Raw genomic sequence first — 22,558 nt, 5'->3', positions numbered from 1 at the left:
ATATAAACGGTGGGTGGCCCGATAGCGGAAACCTGATAACAGGTGGCCTAACGAATCGTTGAAATGCTCTGATACCATCTTAGAATTGAGTTTTTGGCCTAACTCATCCTTACAAAACCGGCTTGTAAGGTGAGGATTGCCTCTAGTATATAAACACTTATTCAGGTCATCTCGCAACTGGTATGGGACATCTTAACAGCGGTAGCCATTGATAAACAAAGAAAGAAATAGCGTCGAAAAGTGAACGGTGAAGGTGAAAAGACACCATAATCATGAATTGATTCGGTGGTTTCAGCTTCTATCGAAACTGTTCCTTTACGTTGAGTTCAATTCTAATCAACCTCCTTCTTTGTAACAATAAGGAAGAGTGTTTTGATTTTGAATTCTCTGGTTTTCTCAAATAAAAAATTCCAGATTTGATTTTAAGTTCTCTAGTTTTCTTGGGATTTAGTTTTGAAGGGTGTTATTAGATTGTTGATTTTGTTTTTAGATTTGACGATGATAAGTGATGAATTTGGTGTTGTTGATGATGAAGTAGAATTAATCTTATTTATTTAATTGATTTTTATATTTTAATTTATAAATAAAATAAATAATAAAAGTAATTAATAATGACATGGAAAATAAATTTCCAATTCACTATTGCCACCTATGTGCCATGTCATAAGTGAGGATGCCACATCATCAAAATAGAAGGGGACTAAAAAAATATGTTGACTTTGTTAATAGGGGGACAAAAAGTTGGCCCTACAATTTTTTTAATATATTTTTACAAGTTAGTTTAGGATAAAATTGAGAATTTTTGTTAGAATATATTTAGATATTATGTCATATGTAAAATTTTGTACAAACTCTATAATTTTTCTGCCTTCGCCACTGCCAATTGTCTTTATTGTTTATCAGTATTTCTTTCCTAGAAGAAGAGGAAGGTGTAAGAATAATTGATGACAGTCAATTATATGATGTTTTAAGTAGTAATTTAGGGTAGTTCTAATAGCAATTGAAGCCCAAAAGCAAGAAAATACCTGGAAAAGTGAAGTTACTTGGCCCAGAAGCAAGAAAAGTGGAAAAAGCAACAAAAAATGGCAAAAACGTAAGAAACAGTGCAATCCATCGTACCTACGATGAGATCCAGCGTGGCGCGATGAGAAGGCGGTTTAAATAGAAGAAAATCGGCAACAAATCTTTACCATCGTACCACGATGAAAGGCGATTGAAGAAAACAGAAAATCTGGAGAAGATCTTCCATCGTACAACGATATGATCCATCATGGCCACGATGAGGTGAAATTACACGCCATCGTGGCTACGATGGGTGCGATGGACGCGCAGAAAAAGCCCAAACCCAGCTGAAAAACTATAAATAAAGTCTTCCTCCTTCACTTTATTCATTCAGAAATCACTCAACAATAGTGATACTAAAAGAGAGTTAGGAGAACTCTAAGGAGGAGGCCAAAGAACTCCAAGGCCAATAAGGTTCTTTTGTGTTCTTGCTTTGTAATTTATTTTTCTAGGTTAGGTGGAGTCGATGAACTCCTTTACGAATGCTTGGTTTTGTATAATTTGGGTATAAATTCAATTGTTCCTATCGAAACTCTTTTATTGTCTGGTTTTTATATATATTTTAATACTGATCACATTAAAATAAAATCCAAGGAAATTAGTGGATATCGGATAGGACGACAAAACTAGTCGTGCAAATCCAACGACATACGTGGCTACACCTTATTAAATTACTGTTCTCTCTCTTCGCCTTCTCTCTCCTCACGTTCTCTCTTCAATCTTATCTCTTCTCAAACTTCAGCTTTCTCTTGCACACCACCACCATACTCCCTTGCCTTGCCTGCAACTCCATCGATGGAGGTTCCGTCACAACGTCACAGAATATATTGTCGTCGTGCCTGAGGCGACACCACTGCAACACCAGGATCCCACAACAAAGCTGCAACCATAAGTTTCAATTTAGATTCACTTATGGTGGATAGTGTATCTATAGAAGAGAGATAGTGGTGGTGTATCTATACAATAAACAGTTTGCTTCATTAACCTATAATTTCATATTACAGGCATTTGGTAACACAACTTAGAAACATAATTTTCCTGCACTACAAGGAGAACACAAGTCGCCATTTGTCATAGAGGTTGCTTATTTTATTCGATTGGATGCCAAAGAGATAGTGAAGAGAGAAATAGTAAAGAGAGAAATAAGAGAGAAGAGAAATAGAAGAGAGATAGAAGAGAAATTGGATAGAAATTTTATATGGTTTGGATGAATAGAAAAGTGAGAAGAGAGAAATTAATAAAAATGGAAAATAACAAATTTATCCTTTTTTACAATAAAATAAACTAGTTGAATGAGGGTATTGTTGTAAAATGGTTTATTTCACTCCTTTCCACACAAATCTCTCATAATATGAAGAGATTTGTTTTTGACAGTTACAATTCATTATATTTCTCTCTTTCCTTATTTCTCTTCTCATCCAAACTATAGAAATAATCTATTTCTTTGCTATCTCTCTCTTTTTTATTTATCTCTTTTGTAAATCTACGTAAACAAACACAGTGTTAGAGACTAGAGGCATGGAATAGTTAGTTGTTGCTTGACATTTAATTGTATGTAGTTGTATTTGTGCGACGATAACTTTGGCGGTGGATACATTATACATAAATGGCAATGGTAAAGACGACACGGCGAGAAAACAACAGTGATGAAGGTTACAATGGAAACGGCAACCACGACAATAGGATAATTTGTTTAGATGAGTTATGGAAACAACAATTGTTGCGGCTTATAGAAGTTGCTGGTGAGATCAACCAAAATTTGTTGTGGTTACGGTGATCTTGGCGCAGTAAAATAAGAGGCAAGTTTCTAGTTTGCCGAAAAATAAGAAGCATATACATCAGTGTGTGAGTGATTTTCTGTGTTGCAATTAATTGTTAAAAATAAAAATCATAAAAGGAAATTCGGTGGGGCGTATATCACGTGGTCGTGCATTCGTCGTCTGGAACATGTCGTTCCATATAGCATCTCTGTTAATCAAATGCAACCTTCATTTGTATAAGTCTTGATGCATATATTTTATTAACGTATTAAGGAAGATTATGTATTTAAGTGCCTGAGAGATATTGTGCTTAGCACCTTTTCTAGTTTTGTCGGTGATACTTCATATTTGAAGTGCTAGTTCAATGGTATTCCCACACTTAATTGCAAAGAGATTCATTTAAGGGGTGGATTTATCCCAACAATATATAATTTAAATTTGATCGGAGACAATTGTAAAATGATTAATTAGTATCAGTTTAATTAATAAAACGTTTTTATTCGCCAGGTTATTTATTTTTGCTAATGCTTTTTTTTTGTTGCCTAATTTGTTTGTTGAAGGAGGAGTCTCTTGGATGGTTTGATGATTTTTTGACTATGATGGTCATAGTTGGAATGACTATGAAGTGTGTTGGAACAAACTAGTCCCACACCCGTGCGATGCACGGGTGTTATGCGGTATTTTATATTATAATGTTGAAAAATCATTCGTATAAATTGAAACAATAAGTATTATGAAAATTATAATAATAACATCAATAAAAACAAAATAATAATAATAATAATAATAATAATAATAATAATAATAATAAAGTGATGTTCCTTAAAAAAGTGATGTAAATATAAGATAGATATTAAAGATGTGTTTATACATTTCGAAAAGATTACAATGGATCCTATTGCATCTACCAAAATAAGTTGGTAATCCATAAATTGTCATGTCACTATGAAAACGGTTTATGGTCATACTCATACACTGTGGTTAGATTAGTGGTTGCACAACTATCTAGGAATTATATATATATCGATGCTTATACATTTAAAAAACTTATTTATACATCAGATTTGAAGTTACTTTGGTATCTTCTTCATTAACATTGATTAGCAATATCTTTAACTCATTCTTCAAAATAACTATGGAAATGACAACATATAATTGACCATGGAAAACAATCGATGTTGAAACATAAGTTTTTATTTATATTATAAATCTCATTGGAGGATTCTGAGTTGGATAAACTACTTTATTATCTCTTACAAAAAAACTACTGTATTATCGAATTTGACATTTATATTAATTTGAAACTTATTGGAGCAAAAATAAACTAACTTAACTCATACTCAAATATCGAATATGATAAAAATCATACAGGACATAACAACCATTAGTAAACTTTATTTTATCTATTTTTTTTACTAACATTAGAAAGTAGTCCTGACAATTGACCAACTCCTTATATTTACAAAGATTGGACAAAAGATTATTAGCAAAAACATTAACCTTTTTGAAAAAAAAACAATAAAATACAAAAAATAATAAAATGAACAAACAAATGTAAATGAATAATAACCCAAAATAATAATAATAATAATAATAATAATAATAATAATTATAATTAGTACCCCACATTAAATGAATGTAAGTGGATGATATGGCTAAATGAAAAGTTTTCATTGGTTTGTGGATTAGGGTTTAGATAGACAATTCCACAACTATCTAGGATTTGACATTTATATTAATTTGAAACTTATTGGAGCAAAAATAAACCAACTTAACTCATACTCAAATATCGAATATGATAAAAATCATACAGGACATAACAACCATTAGTAAACTTTATTTTATCTATTTTTTTTACTAACATTAGAAAGTAGTCCTGACAATTGACCAACTCCTTATATTTACAAAGATTGGACAAAAGATTATTAGCAAAAACATTAACCTTTTTGAAAAAAAAAACAATAAAATACAAAAAATAATAAAATGAACAAACAAATGTAAATGAATAATAACCCAAAATAATAATAATAATAATAATAATAATAATAATAATTATAATTAGTACCCCACATTAAATGAATGTAAGTGGATGATATGGCTAAATGAAAAGTTTTCATTGGTTTGTGGATTAGGGTTTAGATAGACAATTCCACAACTATCTAGGATTTATATATATAGATATGTGAAAAGTCTCCTTCTTAATTGAGAGAACTTCAATAAACAAATTCAAATAAAAAATACATTTGAATTTTGAACAATATGAGTTTTAATTTATCATATTTAATTTTTAGATGCTTGCAATATGAGAAGGAAGAAAAAAATGCATAAATTTTTTTATTAAACTTTTTTTCAAATTAATTAAGCCAACAATTATATCATTTGTGCTCTTCAATTAATGTTTTACTGATTTTAGCGACGCAACTTATTATCCATTTATTTTTCACTATAATTATCAAAGAAAAATAATTGAAGATTTATACTCAAACATTGGTGGGTTAAGGTTTATGTGGAAGTCGGAAGATACCAAAAAATGCAACTTATTATTAGTATAATAATCAACTATTTTTATTTGAAATGTTTGCAGGACCTTAAGTTGATTATTATACAAATAATTAATTTGATAATAAACTTTTTTTTATTAAAACATAATTATAATTAAGCCAACAATTACATCATTTGTGCTCTTCAATTAATGTTTTTCTGATTTTAGCAACTGACGGTGGTTCTGCAAGTGCACAGAATCGCTACCAAGTAATAAAGTGATAAGTATATCGTTCTCCACATGGATTGTGCCAAGGTTACTAGTTTCGCTTAACAATAAAGCCTACTACTCCATAGTAGTTCATCGGGCAAATTCAATGAAATTTAAAGTAACAAAAAGAAAAAAAACAATAAAGCCTACCTCTTCTTATCAACAACACAACAATAGAGCCCCAAACTTAGATATGCGGAGACAATGATCATGATATTTCATACCAGATTTAGTGTCAATCACCACTAAATTAATTAAATTTTAAAATGAACATATATTTAACAAACTCCCTTAAAACATCTCATTAACATTTTTCCTTTTAATATAAACCGTTTCCATGTACCAAAAAAAAAAAAAATAATATAAACCGTTTCCAAACATGGAATTTCTGTTTTTGTTTTCTTCTCACAAGAAATATGGAATTGCTTTCTTTAAAAACATTACTCGCAAGAAAATATATATATATATATATATATATATATATTTTATAAGCAAATTATATTATAAGGGAGTACAAGAGGTACCCAATTCCTTACAACAAAAGATTAGGTACTTTGAATACATGACATTGGATCCAAACACCAACTAGAAAAAGGACAACAAACATTACGACCATATCAACCATTAAACCACATCCACGAAGAAAGCTTAATAGAATCCAGTAGCGCCGAAGTTTCTGGAATGTCACCCTTAAAAATTACCTTATTACGCGACTTCCATAAATTCCACGTAGTTGCCAACCATACCAAGTGACGAACACGTCCTTTGTCTTTCACTTTAAACAAATCGCCAAACAACATAAAGTGATCAATACCTTCAACATCCATCGGTATCGATAATCCTAACCATTTAAGCACATTGCGCCACACCACTTTGCTAAAATAACAGAAAAAGAAAAGATGTGCACCATCCTCCCTATGCCGGAAACAAAAGACACAGGATAACTCAAACGGATTAGACAAAATACCTCGACGGTGTAAAGCCATTCTTGTAGGCAGTCTATTGAGCAAAAGCCTCCGGCCAAACACATTGATTTTAGAAGGCACATCAGATTTCCAAAGCCTAGAAAGCGCTTCAGCCTCGGTGGTTTCCAAAATCGTAACCTGTCTTGATGATAATAAAAAAGAATAGCAAGATTTAACAGAAAACATGTCATTAACATCAGGTAACCACCACCATCGATCTAGATAAGAATCAGAACATATAAAACCAGCAAGTAATCCTTGCAACTCAAGAACCTGCTGCTGCTCAATATCATCCAAAGGGCCATTCAACCTCCATCTACAAACTGATGATGCACTCTCCCTTCCCATTCGCTCGCTAACCATAGCAAATTTATTGAACTCCTTAGCATACAGATCAGGAAACAAAGAACTAAAAGATTGTGAGCCAAACCATTTAAAAATCTAGAACTCGCAAGAAAATATAAAATACCAACAACGTAATTTTGAATTGTTTTTCCACTTTTTATCATTTTTATTATCTTATTTATTTACTTGTATTGTCATTATAAAAAATAAATAAATAAATCCACATCCACATGTTATAAAAATATCTTAATACTATACATTTGAGGCTTATTTTCTAAGCTCTCATTTATTGTTCATTTTCAAATGCTTTGCTCACATTCATCCTCACACAACCATATTAAAAGCATACTTTAAAAAGGAAATATTTCAAATTCAAATAATAAAATTCCAAACATACAATTATAATTATAATTAGTATAATATAAATGAAATATAATAAATAAATCACAAATATATAACACATAAATAAATAAATTATATTATAAAATATTATATATTAAATTTCGTGAATAATCGATATTCAAAGTCAATTTATTTTTTTAATAAATTTAAGTAATAATTAACCAAATTTGTTTAAATATTATAAAAATATAACCAAGTTTAAATTAATAATATATATTTATATTTCAAATAAAGTACATATTTATGAAAGATTATGGAAGAAAAAAATTTATTCACAAATTTTTTTTTCATGATTTTTTTTTCTAATAAAAAACGAATTTAAATACTAATTTTCATATTTAAATTATTATTTTATTATTATTTCAAAAGAAAATAATTTTTAAATCGAAATTATTATTTGAAAATAATTTGTACATTAATAGCATTAAATTGACTTCAATATTTCGAGATTTTTGGCTTTTTTTGGCTTGCTTAGAAAGTTGTTATAATTTTACTACCTAAATTAAAATTTTCATTGTTGTCAAATTTTGCTTATAATAAAGTCATTGTTTGTGTCTTGATTCAAATTCAAATTTCGTATCACAGATTTATTCAATATATAAAAGGTAGTATAAATCATGTGCATAGAACATTCCTAAAATATAATATTATATGTTGATTTATTTTTATTAGGGTAATTTAAAAGGAAACATTTAATTTCAAGTGATTGATATTGAAAAAATAAAGAAAAAAATTAAAAACATATTCTAAAAATTGTAGTCGGTTTATATATTTTATATAAATAAATTATTTGTTAAATTATTTTTATAATTAAAAGTAATAATCACGAAATTATTTAAAAATTATAATAATTTTTTCAAAGTTAATTTTAGTATTGCATTATAAGCATTTAATTTTCATGAGATTTTTTGCTTCTTTCTAATGTTTGTGTGTTAAATATTAAATTTTCTACAAAAAATCATAAGATGACATTCACCAAAAAAGGAATCAATATATTTGTTATTAATCGGTTTAATTACATATTATGGATAAAGTTACTTATATACCCATGTTTTTCCCTATATAAATGGTCTTTGGTTGAACATTCAAATCACACATTTTCCATCTCTTTTCTCTTTAGCTATTTTCTTTGTATTATTTTCAATTTTTCTATTTTCAATTTTTCTATTATCGATATTCTTCTTAATCTATATATTCATCATTCTTTTCACTTTTTGCAGATGTGGAACCCAAAAGAAGAATATAAGTGATATGTGAACTAGGGTTAAGTGATTGTTAATCATAATATATGAGTTTTAAGTGATTGTTAATCTTTCTCACAAGTATGAATGTAAATTAATTTTAAAGGTGTATTGTGTATTTTTTTTATATATAGAAAAGATGTAATATTTCTACCGTAAATATTATTTTACAGCTTAAGCAATGTGTTGCTTTGGTTTGAAAGATTATGTTATTGCTTTAGTATAATTAACTTTCATCTTTTTATTTATTATGATTTTTCTTTAAGAGTCTCATACATATATATCATAAGAAAAATTATAAAACGATGTTGTCATGAAAATGTGTTGTGTATATATAATAAACTATAAAATATTTTATATGAATTTTCATGTTATAAAATGAATTTGTTTTTTTTTTTAATGAATTGAAATAAATAAGCGAAATAAAATTTAAAATATTTTATAGGAATTCTCATACAGGATGTAACAAAGTAAAAAAAATATATTGAATTGAAACAAATTATATTTTATATGAATTCAAACTAATTTATAAAAATAAATAAATTTTAAATATTTTATATGAATTTTCGTGCAATATATGTAACAAAGTAATGTTAAATAAAATTAAATAAATAAACGAATTTAATTATAAAAATATATAATATTAAATGTTTTCTTTGTTAATTTTTTTATAATTGAATGAATTTTTATTTTTCTCATACATAAATAACATTAAATTGATTCCATGAAATTATTGAATTCCATTTTTTGATCCGAAATTATTGGCTTCCTTTAATAGATTGAATATTGAATTTAATGAATAGATCCATCCCGCAGCAAAATATAACACAGAGGAAAGGCAGTAGAAGACAACAATGTTCACAACACGTTAAAAACAAAATATTTTCTGTCAACCTGTGCAATCGGTTACCCGGTAAAGAAAGAAAAGAATTTTAAGTTTCAATGCTCCATACGTATGACTTTCACTAAAAAAAGTCAAACATAACATTGCGTTTAATTTGCATACTTAAAAAAGAAATAATTCAAATTGTTATTATCACAAATTTGTTTTCCAATAATTTGAAAACTTGAATAAATTAATTATTTTTGGTTGCAGGAATTTTTTTAACAAAATACAAGTTTAATTTTTTGTGCTTTTTTTTAAAATATGTTTTTATTTTAAACAAAAATTATTATAGTAAGGAAATAAAATGAATGAATTTATTTGTTGTTGTTGTATATATATATATATACATATATATAATCCTTTATGGTAAAATAAAATATGATTGTACCATATTAATTTTTTTTCCTATTTTGAAAATGTAGTATCCCGTCCAATGATCGACTATTTAAGGGGATCAATTCTACCGTTCACTTGTGGGGGTCAATTTAAAATTAGAGTTTTTTTTTTTTCTCCGAGAGGAATCAAACCTGAGCCCTTTGAGATGGGCACACTTCAAAGTCTCTAGCCAACATCATTATGTGAGTTTGTACTATATTAATTAATATTACTAAAGAAATACCGGAAACATTTATAATTTATGTGCAATTTTTTTATAATTTAGATATGATTTATATTTACTACCGGAAACCATCAACTACACACGCTTAAGATACCGTGCAAAGTTATTTTCTTAAATAAATTATTTTTTTTGTATAAAAGAAATTTCATTAATACCGGTAAAAAAATCTTTTATATAGAAAATAGAAATTTTAACATCATCACAAACTAAATGCATACTCACCATCATCTCTTTTGATATTTACTAGACCAATAAGAAAAAAATTCTAAATAAAAAATCAACAATGAATTAGTAGCAATCATTTGTGTATAATTTAATTTTTACAACGTCTATAATCAACAATGAATTATCTGTACTTTTCGTTTAAAACTTGAGGTTGACACAAAATCATTTGTTGGAGTTTTGAATTAGCACAAAAGAATAGTATGATATATGTCTATATACAACTATACTACCAAAAATTATACAACCACACTTTTTAGTACAATATACAAACTCGAAATAATTCATTCATGTTACTAACTCGACTCATCTTAAATTTTGAATTATTATAATCTTAATCTTAATCTTAATACTATACATTTGAGGCTTATTTTCTAAGCATCTGTATTATGACCGAGATTTGTCACTAATTGTAGGATATACTATAAAACAGGAATATATGAGATTGCTCACTAATAATATGTAGTTTTTTTTTTTCCGGAAATTGTTATTAATTATTTATATAATTTTTTTTTACACAAAAAATTCAAATAATCAAATATATAATAATATAATAATATATAAAAAGGAATTGATTATTTACATTCAATACAAATTGATATTGATAGGCATAATTTTTTTTTTCGGCAATTGATTATTCTATATATTGACATTCATATATTTGTCCATTTAATTTAATTTAATTTTTTTTTTCCGGAAATTTGTCACAACATCTGTATTATATTGATAGACATAATATATAGTTTTTTTTTCGGAAATTGTTATTAATTATTTATATAATTTTTTTTTACACAAAAAATTCAAATAATCAAATATATAATAATAATAATATATAAAAAGGGAATTGATTATTTACATTCAATACAAATTGATATTGATCGGCAAATATGTAATTATGTTTATAAAAGGTAATATTAATGTGGTGATCCTATTTCATAGCAATCAAAGCTGTCAAATTGTGGCACAATAGTATTAAAAAGGAAATATGTGGGGAAGATTGTTGCTTATAGTTTTTATGCTTTTTTTTTTTGGATCGCAAATATGTGGGGATGGTATGGATAAAGTCATTGTTTGTGTCTTGATTCAAATCATGTGCATAAAACATTCCTAAATTTTTATTAGGGTAATTTAAAAGGAAACATTTAATTTGACCAAATTACTCATATGTCCTTTTTTCACTATATATAGGACCTTAATCTCAACCCTAAAACTCATCATTTCTCAATTCTCTTCTCTTTAGTTATAGTTATATCTCTTTGTTTATTTTCATTGTTTTTTATTTACTTGAATTTTTAAGAAAATGCCTCCAAAATATAATTATATTTCTGAAATTTCTCCATCCAAAGAAACATGGAATGTATTGGTTAGAATTGTTCGCATGTGGTTTGTTAAAGATATGAATAGAGATGTGCTGCCATATTCTTTAGAAATGGTTTTGATGGATAAGAAGGTTTATTCACATCTTGATTTTCAATTTATTTTTTAAATTTTTTAAGCAATCATATCTAATTTTTTTTTTTTTGTGTGTATTCTAGGGTGAAAAGATCCATGCAACAGTTCGAAGAACATTAATTTACAAATATGAAAAGGAACTCACTGAGGGCCATGTGTATTCCATAAGCAACTTTAGTGTTGCCACTAATGTGGGATCATATAGAACCACCAATCATGCCTATAAAATTAATTTTCAATTTGGAACTAAAATCAAAAAATTTGATGACAAGTTGATACCTGCTAATATATACATGATCAGTGAACCTCATAAGATTTTTAATGATAACTATGATACCGATTATTTGATAGGTTTGTCTATAATATATACTTAGCATAAAATTAAATAAACTTTCGTTTGTCTATAAAACTAAGACTTTCGTTTGTCAATTATTTATTTATTTTTTTAATAAATAAATAATGTAAAGTATTCCAAATTTTTAACCCAATACATCAAGTTTTTTTCTTTTATTTTTATTTATATTTTGGGATGGAGAGAGTAACTTATTAATCTTTATGTTTTGTTTAGTTATCGATTTAAGTGTATTCTACGTGGCCATTATGTGGACAAGCTGATTAATTTTTTAAAGTCTGATGCATCCGACAGTACATGTGTTGTATTGCTTTTTGGAAGGATGAATTTTTGGAAAGGTATCACATAACCCTCACCGTGTAATTTTAATAAGGCTTCGATGCTTAAACAAAATTCAACATAACTAAATTATAATTCAGGTATACCTACTGTTCAGAATTTCGGACAATATACAAGGGTGTTATTCAATCCAAATATTGATGCCGCTGCAGAATTGAAGCAAAGGTTTATAGTTTTCTCCTATTTACAGTATATACACGGAGTAGTTTGGAATGCATTTTATGTTCACTTAATAAAATATGTCTTTTATATCTATAGAATGCTGGACAGAACAATTTCTAAGCCTCATTCGATATATGCAATAAATGAAACTACAAAAGCACATGTATTGGATCAGTGGGTGTACAAAACAATTAGACATACTCTATCAACCCTTGGTTTATGTGCAATGGTAACCATTACTGATATTGATTTGTTTGTCTATTTTCATTTTAGATTTATGAAGTTGTACCTAAGTTGTCACAATTAAATATTGCAGGGGTCGGTGTACGCTATATTGGGCAAAGTAGAACATTTGGAACCTAACTGCGATTGGTGGTATTTATCCTGTGTATGCAATACCAAAGTGATTCCTTATGATAATATGTATTATTGGAGAACATGCAGTAGACGTGTTTTAATTGTTAGTCAAGGGTAAACATTTATTTTTTAAAATTTATATCAAAAGAAAATGTGTTTATTTATGGGTCATTCTAATATATCTAATGAAAGCATATATTAAGTTTAATTTAATAGTACTTTATGCTCATAAAATACAAAAATTTTAATATGAGATGTGTGAGCTCATGTAGCACAAATCCGTTATTACTTTAAATGAGATTCACCGTTTGATGATATATTTTTGTTAATGGTGTCAATAAATCGTAAGTTTGATTTCCTAAAATTTGACCATTAGTTTAGATATCACGAAAAGAAATTATATGAGTTATTTGATTTTCTAAAAATCGACCATTATTTTTTATCATGCGTTTTTTGTTACTCTTTCACTTCACTCTTAACTTGTCCAATTGAAAAAACAAAACCCTAACAAAATTCAACTCTTCATCTCCATTTTCATTTTCACCTAAAAAAAAACCCTAATTTCCCCAATTTCATCCCCAATTCTCATGAAATCCTCTTAATTCACTGCTCCCAATCCATGGATCCCGAAATGTCGCACCAAGATGGCAACTACAACGAGTCGCCGGCGAAGAGTGAGGTAATCGGAAACGGAACAGTTACCACTATGGCGAATTCGAGGTTGAAGCTGAGGGTGCACCCTAACAAGGATCACAAACCAGAAGGTTACGATGATCTTGATTTGGATTTCAATCCTTCCATTTTCAGCTCGTTGGAAAGATATCTTCCTTCGAATATGCTTGGTATTCCTCGTGATGATAAAGCTAAGTTCATGCGTGAGATTTTGCTTAAGTATCTTCCAAGTGGAGAACGTCACAGAGTATGGTTTCAATTTTCAATCTCATTATTTGCTAAGTTTTAATTAATTTTTAAGTGTTTATGTTTTCAACTTTCAATTTCATTATTTTTTGCTTAATTATGGGAAAAAAAATATTAAATTAAACTAGGTGAAACTGAAAGATATTAATTATAGAAAAAGAAGATGAAAGTTTTGTTTTTTAATTTCTGGGATGAATTCAGTAACTTGTGGGGGTATTCATTTTATAAGGTTGAAGATTGTTGTTAAGTTGTTTGGTTGTTGAGCTAGTGATTGAATTTTTTACTTAAAAATCCAATAGTTACAACAATTTCAAGATTGTTTTGTCGTGACGTGGAGGAGTATTCATGGAACTGACTTAATGAACTCAATAATCCAGATCAATAAAGCACATGTTTTGATTTTCCGGTGTTGACATGCGTTATGTTTAACACTCTCATTTGTTGTTTCACAAAGTTATGGTCAAAATGTAATTGGGTGTTGACGAGGGTTTTGTTCCATACTTCCATTTGTTGCTTCACAAAGTTGAGGCGTAGATGTTATTGGGTGTTGAGCTAGTGATTGAATTTTTTCCTTTAAAATGCAATAATTACCCCAATTTCAAGATTGCTTTGTCGTGTTGTGGAGCGGTTATCATGGAACTGACTTAATGATCTTGATATTACATCTCAATTAAGCACGTTTTGATTTTTAGTAAATTACGGTGTTGACACGTGCGTTTCGTTCAACATTCCCATTTGTTGTTTCACAAAGTTATGGTCAAAATGTAATTGCATGTTTACAAGAGTTTTGTTCCACACTCCCATTTGTTTCTTCACAAAGTTGAGGCGAAAATGTTATTGGGTGTTGAGCTAGTGCTTGAATTTTTAACTTTAAAATGCAATAATTACCCCAGTTTCAAGATTGCTTTGTCGTGTTGTGGAGCGGTATTAATGGAACTGACTTAATGATCTTGATAATACAACGTGTTTCAATTTTTAGCAAACTACGGTGTTGACACGGGCGTTTCGTTCAACATTCCCATTTGTTGTTTCATAAAGTTACGGTCAAAATGTAATTGGGTGTTGACGTGGATATCGCTCGACACTCCCATTTGTTCCCTCAAAAAGCTAAGGCAAAAATGTTATTGGGCATTGGCGTGCGTTTCGTTCAACGCTCTCATTTGTTGTTTCACAAAGTTACGGAGAAAATGTTATTGGGTGTTGATGTGCATTTCATTCAACACTCCTATTTGTTGATTCACAAATTTAAGACAAAAATGTTATTGGGAGTTGATGTGCATTACGTTCTACTCTCTCATTTGTTGCTTCACAAAGTTATGGTTAAAATGTTATTGGTACACGAGAATAACAAAAGTAAGATGCTGCCAAACTCCATATTGAGAATGTCGGCTAGAGTTGTTCACTGAATTGGGGTAGTTAAACAAAGTAAGAGTTTAGGGTGATGGGGAGGAAGAGCAGTCCATAACTCCATATTGAGAATGGAAAGTTTTAATTACATTTTTATGTTATATTGGTGTAGTAACTTTCCTTTTCTTTTTTAATAGGGAGTGGGAAGGGGTTGAAGTGCCTTTGAAAGTCTTCCATTTATGCTTGAAAGTTATAATATAATAAATAATTAAAATATCATTACCATAATCATTATCAATGATAGTATTACCTCACTTTTTTGGTTTTCAATGTTTCACAACATAATTTTATGATGTTTCCAATGCTATTTGGCAGACACAGAAGCATCAGGAATACAGAGAGAAGATAAAATCAAATTATCAGGTATGTAGTAATTTAATCGTATCATTTTGTTTACCATTCTTTCTGGCTTCTTTTGTTTGCCTGTATTATAACTCTAGGTTGGAGAGATGTTGAGAGAAAACATAAAGTGCTGTAAGAAAATATGGATCTGAAAAGAGAAAGTGATATTAACGTGTGAGAAAGTGCTTAGTACTTGTATATATAGATGAATAGGTCATAGCAAGGAGGCATTTACAGATCTGGTGATACTTTTACCTGTTCAAACAGAAAGCTGACTGAATGTTGTATGCTGACTGTACAGAGGGCTAAAGCTAATTCAGTAGTTTAAATTAGTGTTTTAAAAACTGGTCTGGTCCAGCCGGGAACTGGTGGCGTAAGCAGTTCGTTTCAAATATTAGACCTGCCATACAACCTGTGAACTGGTCAAAACTGGCGACTCGGCAGTTTTCCAAAACCGGCAGGGTCAACATATTTTACTCTTTTCAGAACAAGGACAACGATTTTATTTACTTAATAAAAAACTCTAATGTATTAATTCGGTGGATCGGACAGGGGGAACAAAATGGCATTTGGGCGTTGAACATTACATCCACACTGCCTACTGGTTTGTGTTGGTGCATATTCATTATATTTTAAACAAATTAAATGCAACAATAGGTCACTTTAATTCTCATTTTTATTTTAAACAAATTAAATGCAACAATAGGTCACTTTAATTCTCATTTTAATTCTCATTTTTACTTGTATTGATGACCAAGTCCGGTTTTTAAAACATTTGTTTAAAGCTTAAGAGAGAGTAAAGTCTGCGAGTTGGAGTACTCTATTAACCTGACATTAATGTCAAACCTGATAGAAAATGTTTGCAAGACAGCGAGGGAGAAATTAATTTATTTTTTTTTACGGAGAAATTTTTTATTATTATTATTATTATTATTATTATTAATTTATTATTATTAATTATTAATATTATTATTATGGGTCAAGATCAAATGACACCAACTAGTTTGACACCAAATGTTACACCTCTCAATAACGTTTTAATTATTATTATTACTCTAGGTTGGAGAGATGTTGAGAGAAAACATAAAGTGCTGTAAGAAAATATGGATCTGAAAAGAGAAAGTGATATTAACGTGTGAGAAAGTGCTTAGTACTTGTATATATAGATGAATAGGTCATAGCAAGGAGGCATTTACAGATCTGGTGATACTTTTACCTGTTCAAACAGAAAGCTGACTGAATGTTGTATGCTGACTGTACAGAGGGCTAAAGCTAATTCAGTAGTTTAAATTAGTGTTTTAAAAACTGGTCTGGTCCAGCCGGGAACTGGTGGCGTAAGCAGTTCGTTTCAAATATTAGACCTGCCATACAACCTGTGAACTGGTCAAAACTGGCGACTCGGCAGTTTTCCAAAACCGGCAGGGTCAACATATTTTACTCTTTTCAGAACAAGGACAACGATTTTATTTACTTAATAAAAAACTCTAATGTATTAATTCGGTGGATCGGACAGGGGGAACAAAATGGCATTTGGGCGTTGAACATTACATCCACACTGCCTACTGGTTTGTGTTGGTGCATATTCATTATATTTTAAACAAATTAAATGCAACAATAGGTCACTTTAATTCTCATTTTTATTTTAAACAAATTAAATGCAACAATAGGTCACTTTAATTCTCATTTTAATTCTCATTTTTACTTGTATTGATGATCAAGTCCGGTTTTTAAAACATTTGTTTAAAGCTTAAGAGAGAGTAAAGTCTGCGAGTTGGAGTACTCTATTAACCTGACATTAATGTCAAACCTGATAGAAAATGTTTGCAAGACAGCGAGGGAGAAATTAATTTATTTTTTTTGACGGAGAAATTTTTTATTATTATTATTATTATTATTATTATTAATTTATTATTATTAATTATTAATATTATTATTATGGGTCAAGATCAAATGACACCAACTAGTTTGACACCAAATGTTACACCTCTCAATAACGTTTTAATTATTATTATTATTATTATTATTATTATTATTATTATTATCATTATTAAATTATTAAATAAGAAAGGTATAAAAACCTAATAATGAATCCTACTTCCTGATTTTGGTATTTAATACAGCCAAATCTTGAATGCGCGGAATGGGTAAACATGAAACCAAACTATAAACCTTCATCTGCTATTATATTTCTAACCACAATATGCGGTTTTTTTTTTTAAACAACCACAATATGAGGTTAACAGTTCTTTTTCACTGTATATCTTACCACTGGTATAATATGCATTCTCTTCAAAGGTGAGGATTTATATCCATAAGAAAACAAAATATCTGCAAAAAAACAATCTAATAGTCTTGTCAAAGTTACATGGATCAGCCCCCCTTCTTCAAAGTCCTTGTGTACACACCATTCCTTTATTGAGACAAAGTTGGAGCCTGCAGTTTGAAGAATTCTAGATATATGTTGATTGTTACTTTTGGAGTAGTTGAATTTGTGCCAAAATAATTCTTTCTTCGTTTGTGAAGCCGCTGTCCTTTCTGGTGGTCTTCTAATCTTCTTACCGACACTTACAAGTTTTCTTACAAGTTTTGCAGCCTTTACATCGCGAGTTGTATGCTCTGAATCCTACTACATTCTTTTTGCCGACATTTCTGAAAGCAATCAGTGATAACACAGAGCAAAGCTTTAGAAGCATAATATCTGAGCCCTCTCCAGGCATTTATGTATTTCCAATGCTTCAACCAGACTTTTGTGAGCTGTTGCTATCTGAGGTACTTTATCATTTTAACTATCACCGTCCATAGTATAAGTTGTAACTCATTTTCGGAATCCAAAGTTGCAAGTGTTTGCTTGTAAATATACTAATGTTTTTTATGATAAAATTACTTTTGGTCTTTGTAGATTGAAAACTTTGAGAAATGGGTGGCTGAAGCAAAATTTCGGATCATGCGTCCCAATAGAATGAATAGATATGGTGCTGTACTTGATGACTTTGGCCTTGAACCGATGCTTGACAGGCTTATGGATGATTTTGTTCGTCCTTTATCTAGAGGTGAATGAAGACGCCATGGTTAAAATTATCTCATGGGGATCTGATCAAACATATTTATTCTATCAAAATGATTTTAGGCGGCTTTTTTCAGTATAAAAAATTCTGAATACTAGTTCTGTTGATTAATTATTGTTTGTTATTCAGTGTTCTTTCCAGAAGTTGGTGGATCATCCCTGGATTCGCATCATGGATTTGTTGTTGAATATGGTGAAGATAAAGATCTTGACTTGGGTAAGATTTCTGCTTGATTAGCTTTCCTAATAATTCCCATACGTGATCTATACAACATTGCACTGTTATTTCTATGAAGCTTTTTGGTCAATAGGAAATTTTGCCAACTTAAATACTTCTTTTGAAGTTTTAAAAATTCATACTAAACTTGGATTGAGGCTATGGATGTTTTATTAACGGTGACCAATATTTTGATGATGTTGGATTCATATACTGGCTGACATACACTTGCATTCCTGATGTTATTGTGTCTGATGTCTTACAATTTAGAGTATTGCATCTGTAGGTTTCCATGTGGATGACTCGGAAGTAACCTTGAATGTTTGCTTGGGCAAGGAATTTTCCGGGGGGGAGTTGTTTTTTCGTGGCTCAAGATGCGAGAGACATGTAAATACAGGAACTCAATCAGAGGTAAGTCATGGAGATGGGATAACATAGAACAATTTGGCACCATTAACTACCGTGACTTACCATAAAAAAGAAAACCCTACCGTGGCTATATATTGATTGGCCTAGAAAAAAGTAATATATGCATAGAAAAAGGTAATGTACTTCTAAAATTTTGGAACTGTATTTGAGCTCAATGAAACACGGGCATGGTTTGATTAACAACCTGGGTTCTTATAACATCTTGCAAAGATAAAATAATGTTCCTCAGGTGTATTTTACACTTTGGACCGAGTTTGTGTATCTGTTTTTCTGTTTATCGTTGTACCTACCTTGTATATATGTTAGTTTTGATGATTGTGAAAACACAATCACATGATGCAATTATTCATTCAGGGATCATGTTGCCTTCCGGTGGAGTTATATAGTGTTGTCTATTTACTATTGTAAGAAGATTTATGGACCATTGCTTGTTGCTATTTCTCATAGGTGGTTGTACACTTTTTTTATGGAGTCCATTATTTGAAAGCAGGAAGCCTTTGATTATTCTCATGTCCCTGGACGGGCTGTGCTTCATCGTGGTCGACATCGTCATGGTGCTAGAGCTACAACATCTGGCCATCGAATCAACCTCCTTATGTGGTGCAGAAGGTGATTTCATCTCTTGGTTGCTTACTTTCATTGCTACCTTAGTTTGTTTAATGTTTTTATATCCTTCCTTAATTAAAGATTAAATTTGCATTATTTCATTGTAGTTCTGTCTTTAGAGAGATGAAACTGTACCAAAAAGATTTCTCCGACTGGTGTGGTGAATGCAATCGTATGAAAAAGGAAAGACAGCGGTCCACATGTGCTGCTACTAGATTGGTAAGTCTTTATCTAATCTGAATTCCTCATCCATGTAAATTTTCACTGTATTCTATGAAAGGATGTTATAAGTTTTATTTACCTTGTGATTAGTATAAGGTGTTTCCTCCTACCAAGTAATATTATTTTTTACATTACTTGAAGAATTCATACGCATAAATTGAGTTTTGTATTGAGTTTTGTCAATTGTGGCGCTATAGTGCGCGATTGTGGACTCGCGGAGCGGTGGTGGGTCCCCTGTGACCCGTTCGGGTTCGGCTGGCGAGCCATGTTCAACAAGTGTAGTGGTTGTGGTCGCAAATTGCGGCCAAATGGCATCTAAAATTGTATCTTCGCTTCCACATTTAAGCCTAAGGGTTCACAAGGGGAATCCCTCAAATACCCATCATTTTATACTGTTATGTTAATTTTTTAAGGGTATGATGGTGTCTTTTTTATATTTTAAGTGACTATTTATTTTGTTAAAAAAAAGTGACTATTGTCTATTTTATTCTTATTTTCTATTCATTTAGGGAATATTCATCCTTCTTCATGAGTGAATTGTTCTCATTCTATCCTGCTTTGTTCGTCTGTTCATTGAAGCTCTGTTCTCGTTTTTCTGGTTTCCATTCCGCCGTTCATTGTGTTTTCTGTTCTTTAATTAGTAGCTATGGTGTTTCTAGTTCTCTCTGAAGCCCTCAGTTTCTCATTCGTTTACTGTATGTTTTTTCTTATTAACCATATGATTCTATGATATTACAGGAATTGATCGCAAGAGAAGGTGAATCGACAGCATAGTGTGTTTTGCTCAGTGGATTGGTTGTAAAATTGTAATGGTTTCTAGGTAAAAAGGACTAATTTAAAAATGACATTGTCATTTTGATATTTATATCCTATAAAATTGTAATGGTTTCTATGAAGCCTATTTAATGTCTTTCTGGGGTGTATGTAAGCTAGTTTAATGCTCATTGACATTGTCATTTTGTGATGCATAAAACCGCAATAACATGACTAGTGATATAGCTTTAGGCTGTAATTAACTTTTACTTAAGTTTCTATGGTTCATTGCCTATTGCATCATCTAGTTTTTTATTTTAAAACTATTTTTTTTTTGTCACAGCCCCATGGCTAGAAATTTCACCCTTAGTGAATAAATGGGGTGTTCGGGGTTTGAACCCTGATCCTTACATATATAATGTAATACATAATGCAATGTCCCTTTAAAATGCAACTATTGATCATTTTAATGGAAAAATCTATGGGTGAAAGTTGCATGTACTTTCATTGCTGTTAATAGGGTCGATCCTGAAATTTTTTAGTATTCTTTTCAAAGTGTAAACTAAGGCATTAATCAATTGAATATTTATTCTTTCGTTTTTTTTGTAATAAAATAATAACTAATTTGTTCAGAACCAAGATTTGTTAAAAATGTTTTAGCAATTTCAATTTAAAACTTCTCTCGATAGATATATAAAGTAACACATTATTACGATGCATTAGGAACATTCAATAACACAACAACCAAACAATGACATTCAGGATTGGGGAGAACTTAGAAATAATAATTTTACACCCTTACATGAGAATAGAAAGACTTGACAGCAAAGAACCATCTTGAAAAATAATAGCTACTAATTATTTTTGTACTTCAAAAACTTGTGAATTGCCGAATTTAAGAGAGACCGAGGATTGGGTTTATGAGGGGTTGAAGATGGCTCGAGTGAGAGGCTATAATCAAGTAGAGCTGAACGTTGATTCTGTTCAAATCTTACTGTCATGAGAGGAGGAGGAGGAGGAGGAGCAGCTGGTTGGAGTCTTGTGCAGAACATTCTTGATCTTTTGAGACAAAATTGGCTAGTTAAAATTAGCTATAGGTATCGTGAAACAAACTGTTGTGCTTATGCGTTAGCGAACTTGGTGTGCGAAGGTGGTTTCAAATTGATTATTGATTTTATATGAGCATTGTTCCGTTTAAATTAGTCCTTTTTACCTAGATAGTCTTGTTGGTATTTCAACATCGCATATTGTAAGGCGGTAGTCTCTTCTTTTTCTGGACTTCAACCCTTTTGATTTAGGACGATTGATTTGTTTTTTTTTATAAATAGGATGATTGAGATTTATGAGTAGATTATAATGTATTGTATATTAGTTGTAGAATAAAAATGGTAAGAAAAAAAAAATCTAAAATCTTACCATTGTTTTCATAATACTATTTTTTGTTCAAGATTAAAGAGTAAAATAATTATGAATTTATAATTTAGGGGAAAAAATTGAACCTCTTAAACTTTGAGAAATAATTTTTTAGTTTTCTTTTTATTTTTATAACCAATAGATAATAATAGCATTAGTAACAACAATGAATTGTCTAAGTGCGTTTTTTTAGCCACTTGGCTATCCGATAAAAAAATAAAATAATAATGAATTGATTCAAGTGGTAAGGGTCTTTGTCCCTTTAAGCATG

General features: G+C 30.0%; 2 protein-coding genes across 3 annotated transcripts; both read left to right on the top strand.

Annotated features, from left to right (window-relative positions):
• Positions 1 to 12,194: 12,194 nt before the first annotated feature.
• LOC123885892 lies at positions 12,195 to 13,034 on the top strand. Its single transcript, XM_045935232.1, has 4 exons — positions 12,195 to 12,396; positions 12,478 to 12,562; positions 12,656 to 12,788; positions 12,876 to 13,034. Exons 1-4 carry the CDS (start codon positions 12,381 to 12,383, stop codon positions 13,032 to 13,034), a joined length of 393 nt encoding a protein of 130 aa, XP_045791188.1. The 5' UTR covers positions 12,195 to 12,380.
• A 345-nt stretch (positions 13,035 to 13,379) lies between these two features.
• On the top strand, positions 13,380 to 21,177 carry LOC123887402 (2-oxoglutarate and iron-dependent oxygenase domain-containing protein CP2-like). Of its 2 annotated transcripts, XM_045936722.1 has the most exons (9): positions 13,380 to 13,835; positions 15,557 to 15,604; positions 18,176 to 18,352; positions 18,483 to 18,633; positions 18,778 to 18,864; positions 19,151 to 19,275; positions 19,784 to 19,902; positions 20,007 to 20,118; positions 20,860 to 21,177. In XM_045936722.1, the coding sequence occupies exons 1-9, from the start codon at positions 13,536 to 13,538 to the stop codon at positions 20,893 to 20,895; spliced, it is 1,155 nt and encodes a 384-aa protein (XP_045792678.1). In that variant the 5' UTR covers positions 13,380 to 13,535; the 3' UTR covers positions 20,896 to 21,177. The 2 variants fall into 2 exon arrangements, 1 of the variants encoding a protein (XP_045792678.1); XR_006801473.1 differs by lacking the exon at positions 20,860 to 21,177 and having other exon boundaries at positions 13,386 to 13,835; positions 19,741 to 19,902; positions 20,007 to 20,024.
• The last annotated feature ends 1,381 nt before the right edge of the window (positions 21,178 to 22,558 follow it).

The sequence above is a fragment of the Trifolium pratense genome, linkage group LG5 (genome assembly GCF_020283565.1).
Source record: "Trifolium pratense cultivar HEN17-A07 linkage group LG5, ARS_RC_1.1, whole genome shotgun sequence".
In the NCBI taxonomy this organism is placed as follows: domain Eukaryota; kingdom Viridiplantae; phylum Streptophyta; class Magnoliopsida; order Fabales; family Fabaceae; genus Trifolium; species Trifolium pratense.
This window is presented reverse-complemented; position numbering and strand designations above follow the sequence as displayed.

Bases quoted from the DNA above. Each gene is read 5' to 3' on its own strand.
- LOC123885892 (XM_045935232.1), top strand. The intron at 12,563-12,655 runs GTTTATAGTTTT...TTATATCTATAG, and splicing joins GCTGCAGAATTGAAGCAAAG to AATGCTGGACAGAACAATTT. The intron at 12,789-12,875 runs GTAACCATTACT...TAAATATTGCAG, and splicing joins CCCTTGGTTTATGTGCAATG to GGGTCGGTGTACGCTATATT.
- LOC123887402 (XM_045936722.1), top strand. From the start codon at position 13,536: ATGGATCCCGAAATGTCGCACCAAGATGGCAACTACAACGAGTCGCCG. The intron at 18,353-18,482 runs GTACTTTATCAT...TGGTCTTTGTAG, and splicing joins GTGAGCTGTTGCTATCTGAG to ATTGAAAACTTTGAGAAATG. The intron at 20,119-20,859 runs GTAAGTCTTTAT...ATGATATTACAG, and splicing joins CATGTGCTGCTACTAGATTG to GAATTGATCGCAAGAGAAGG.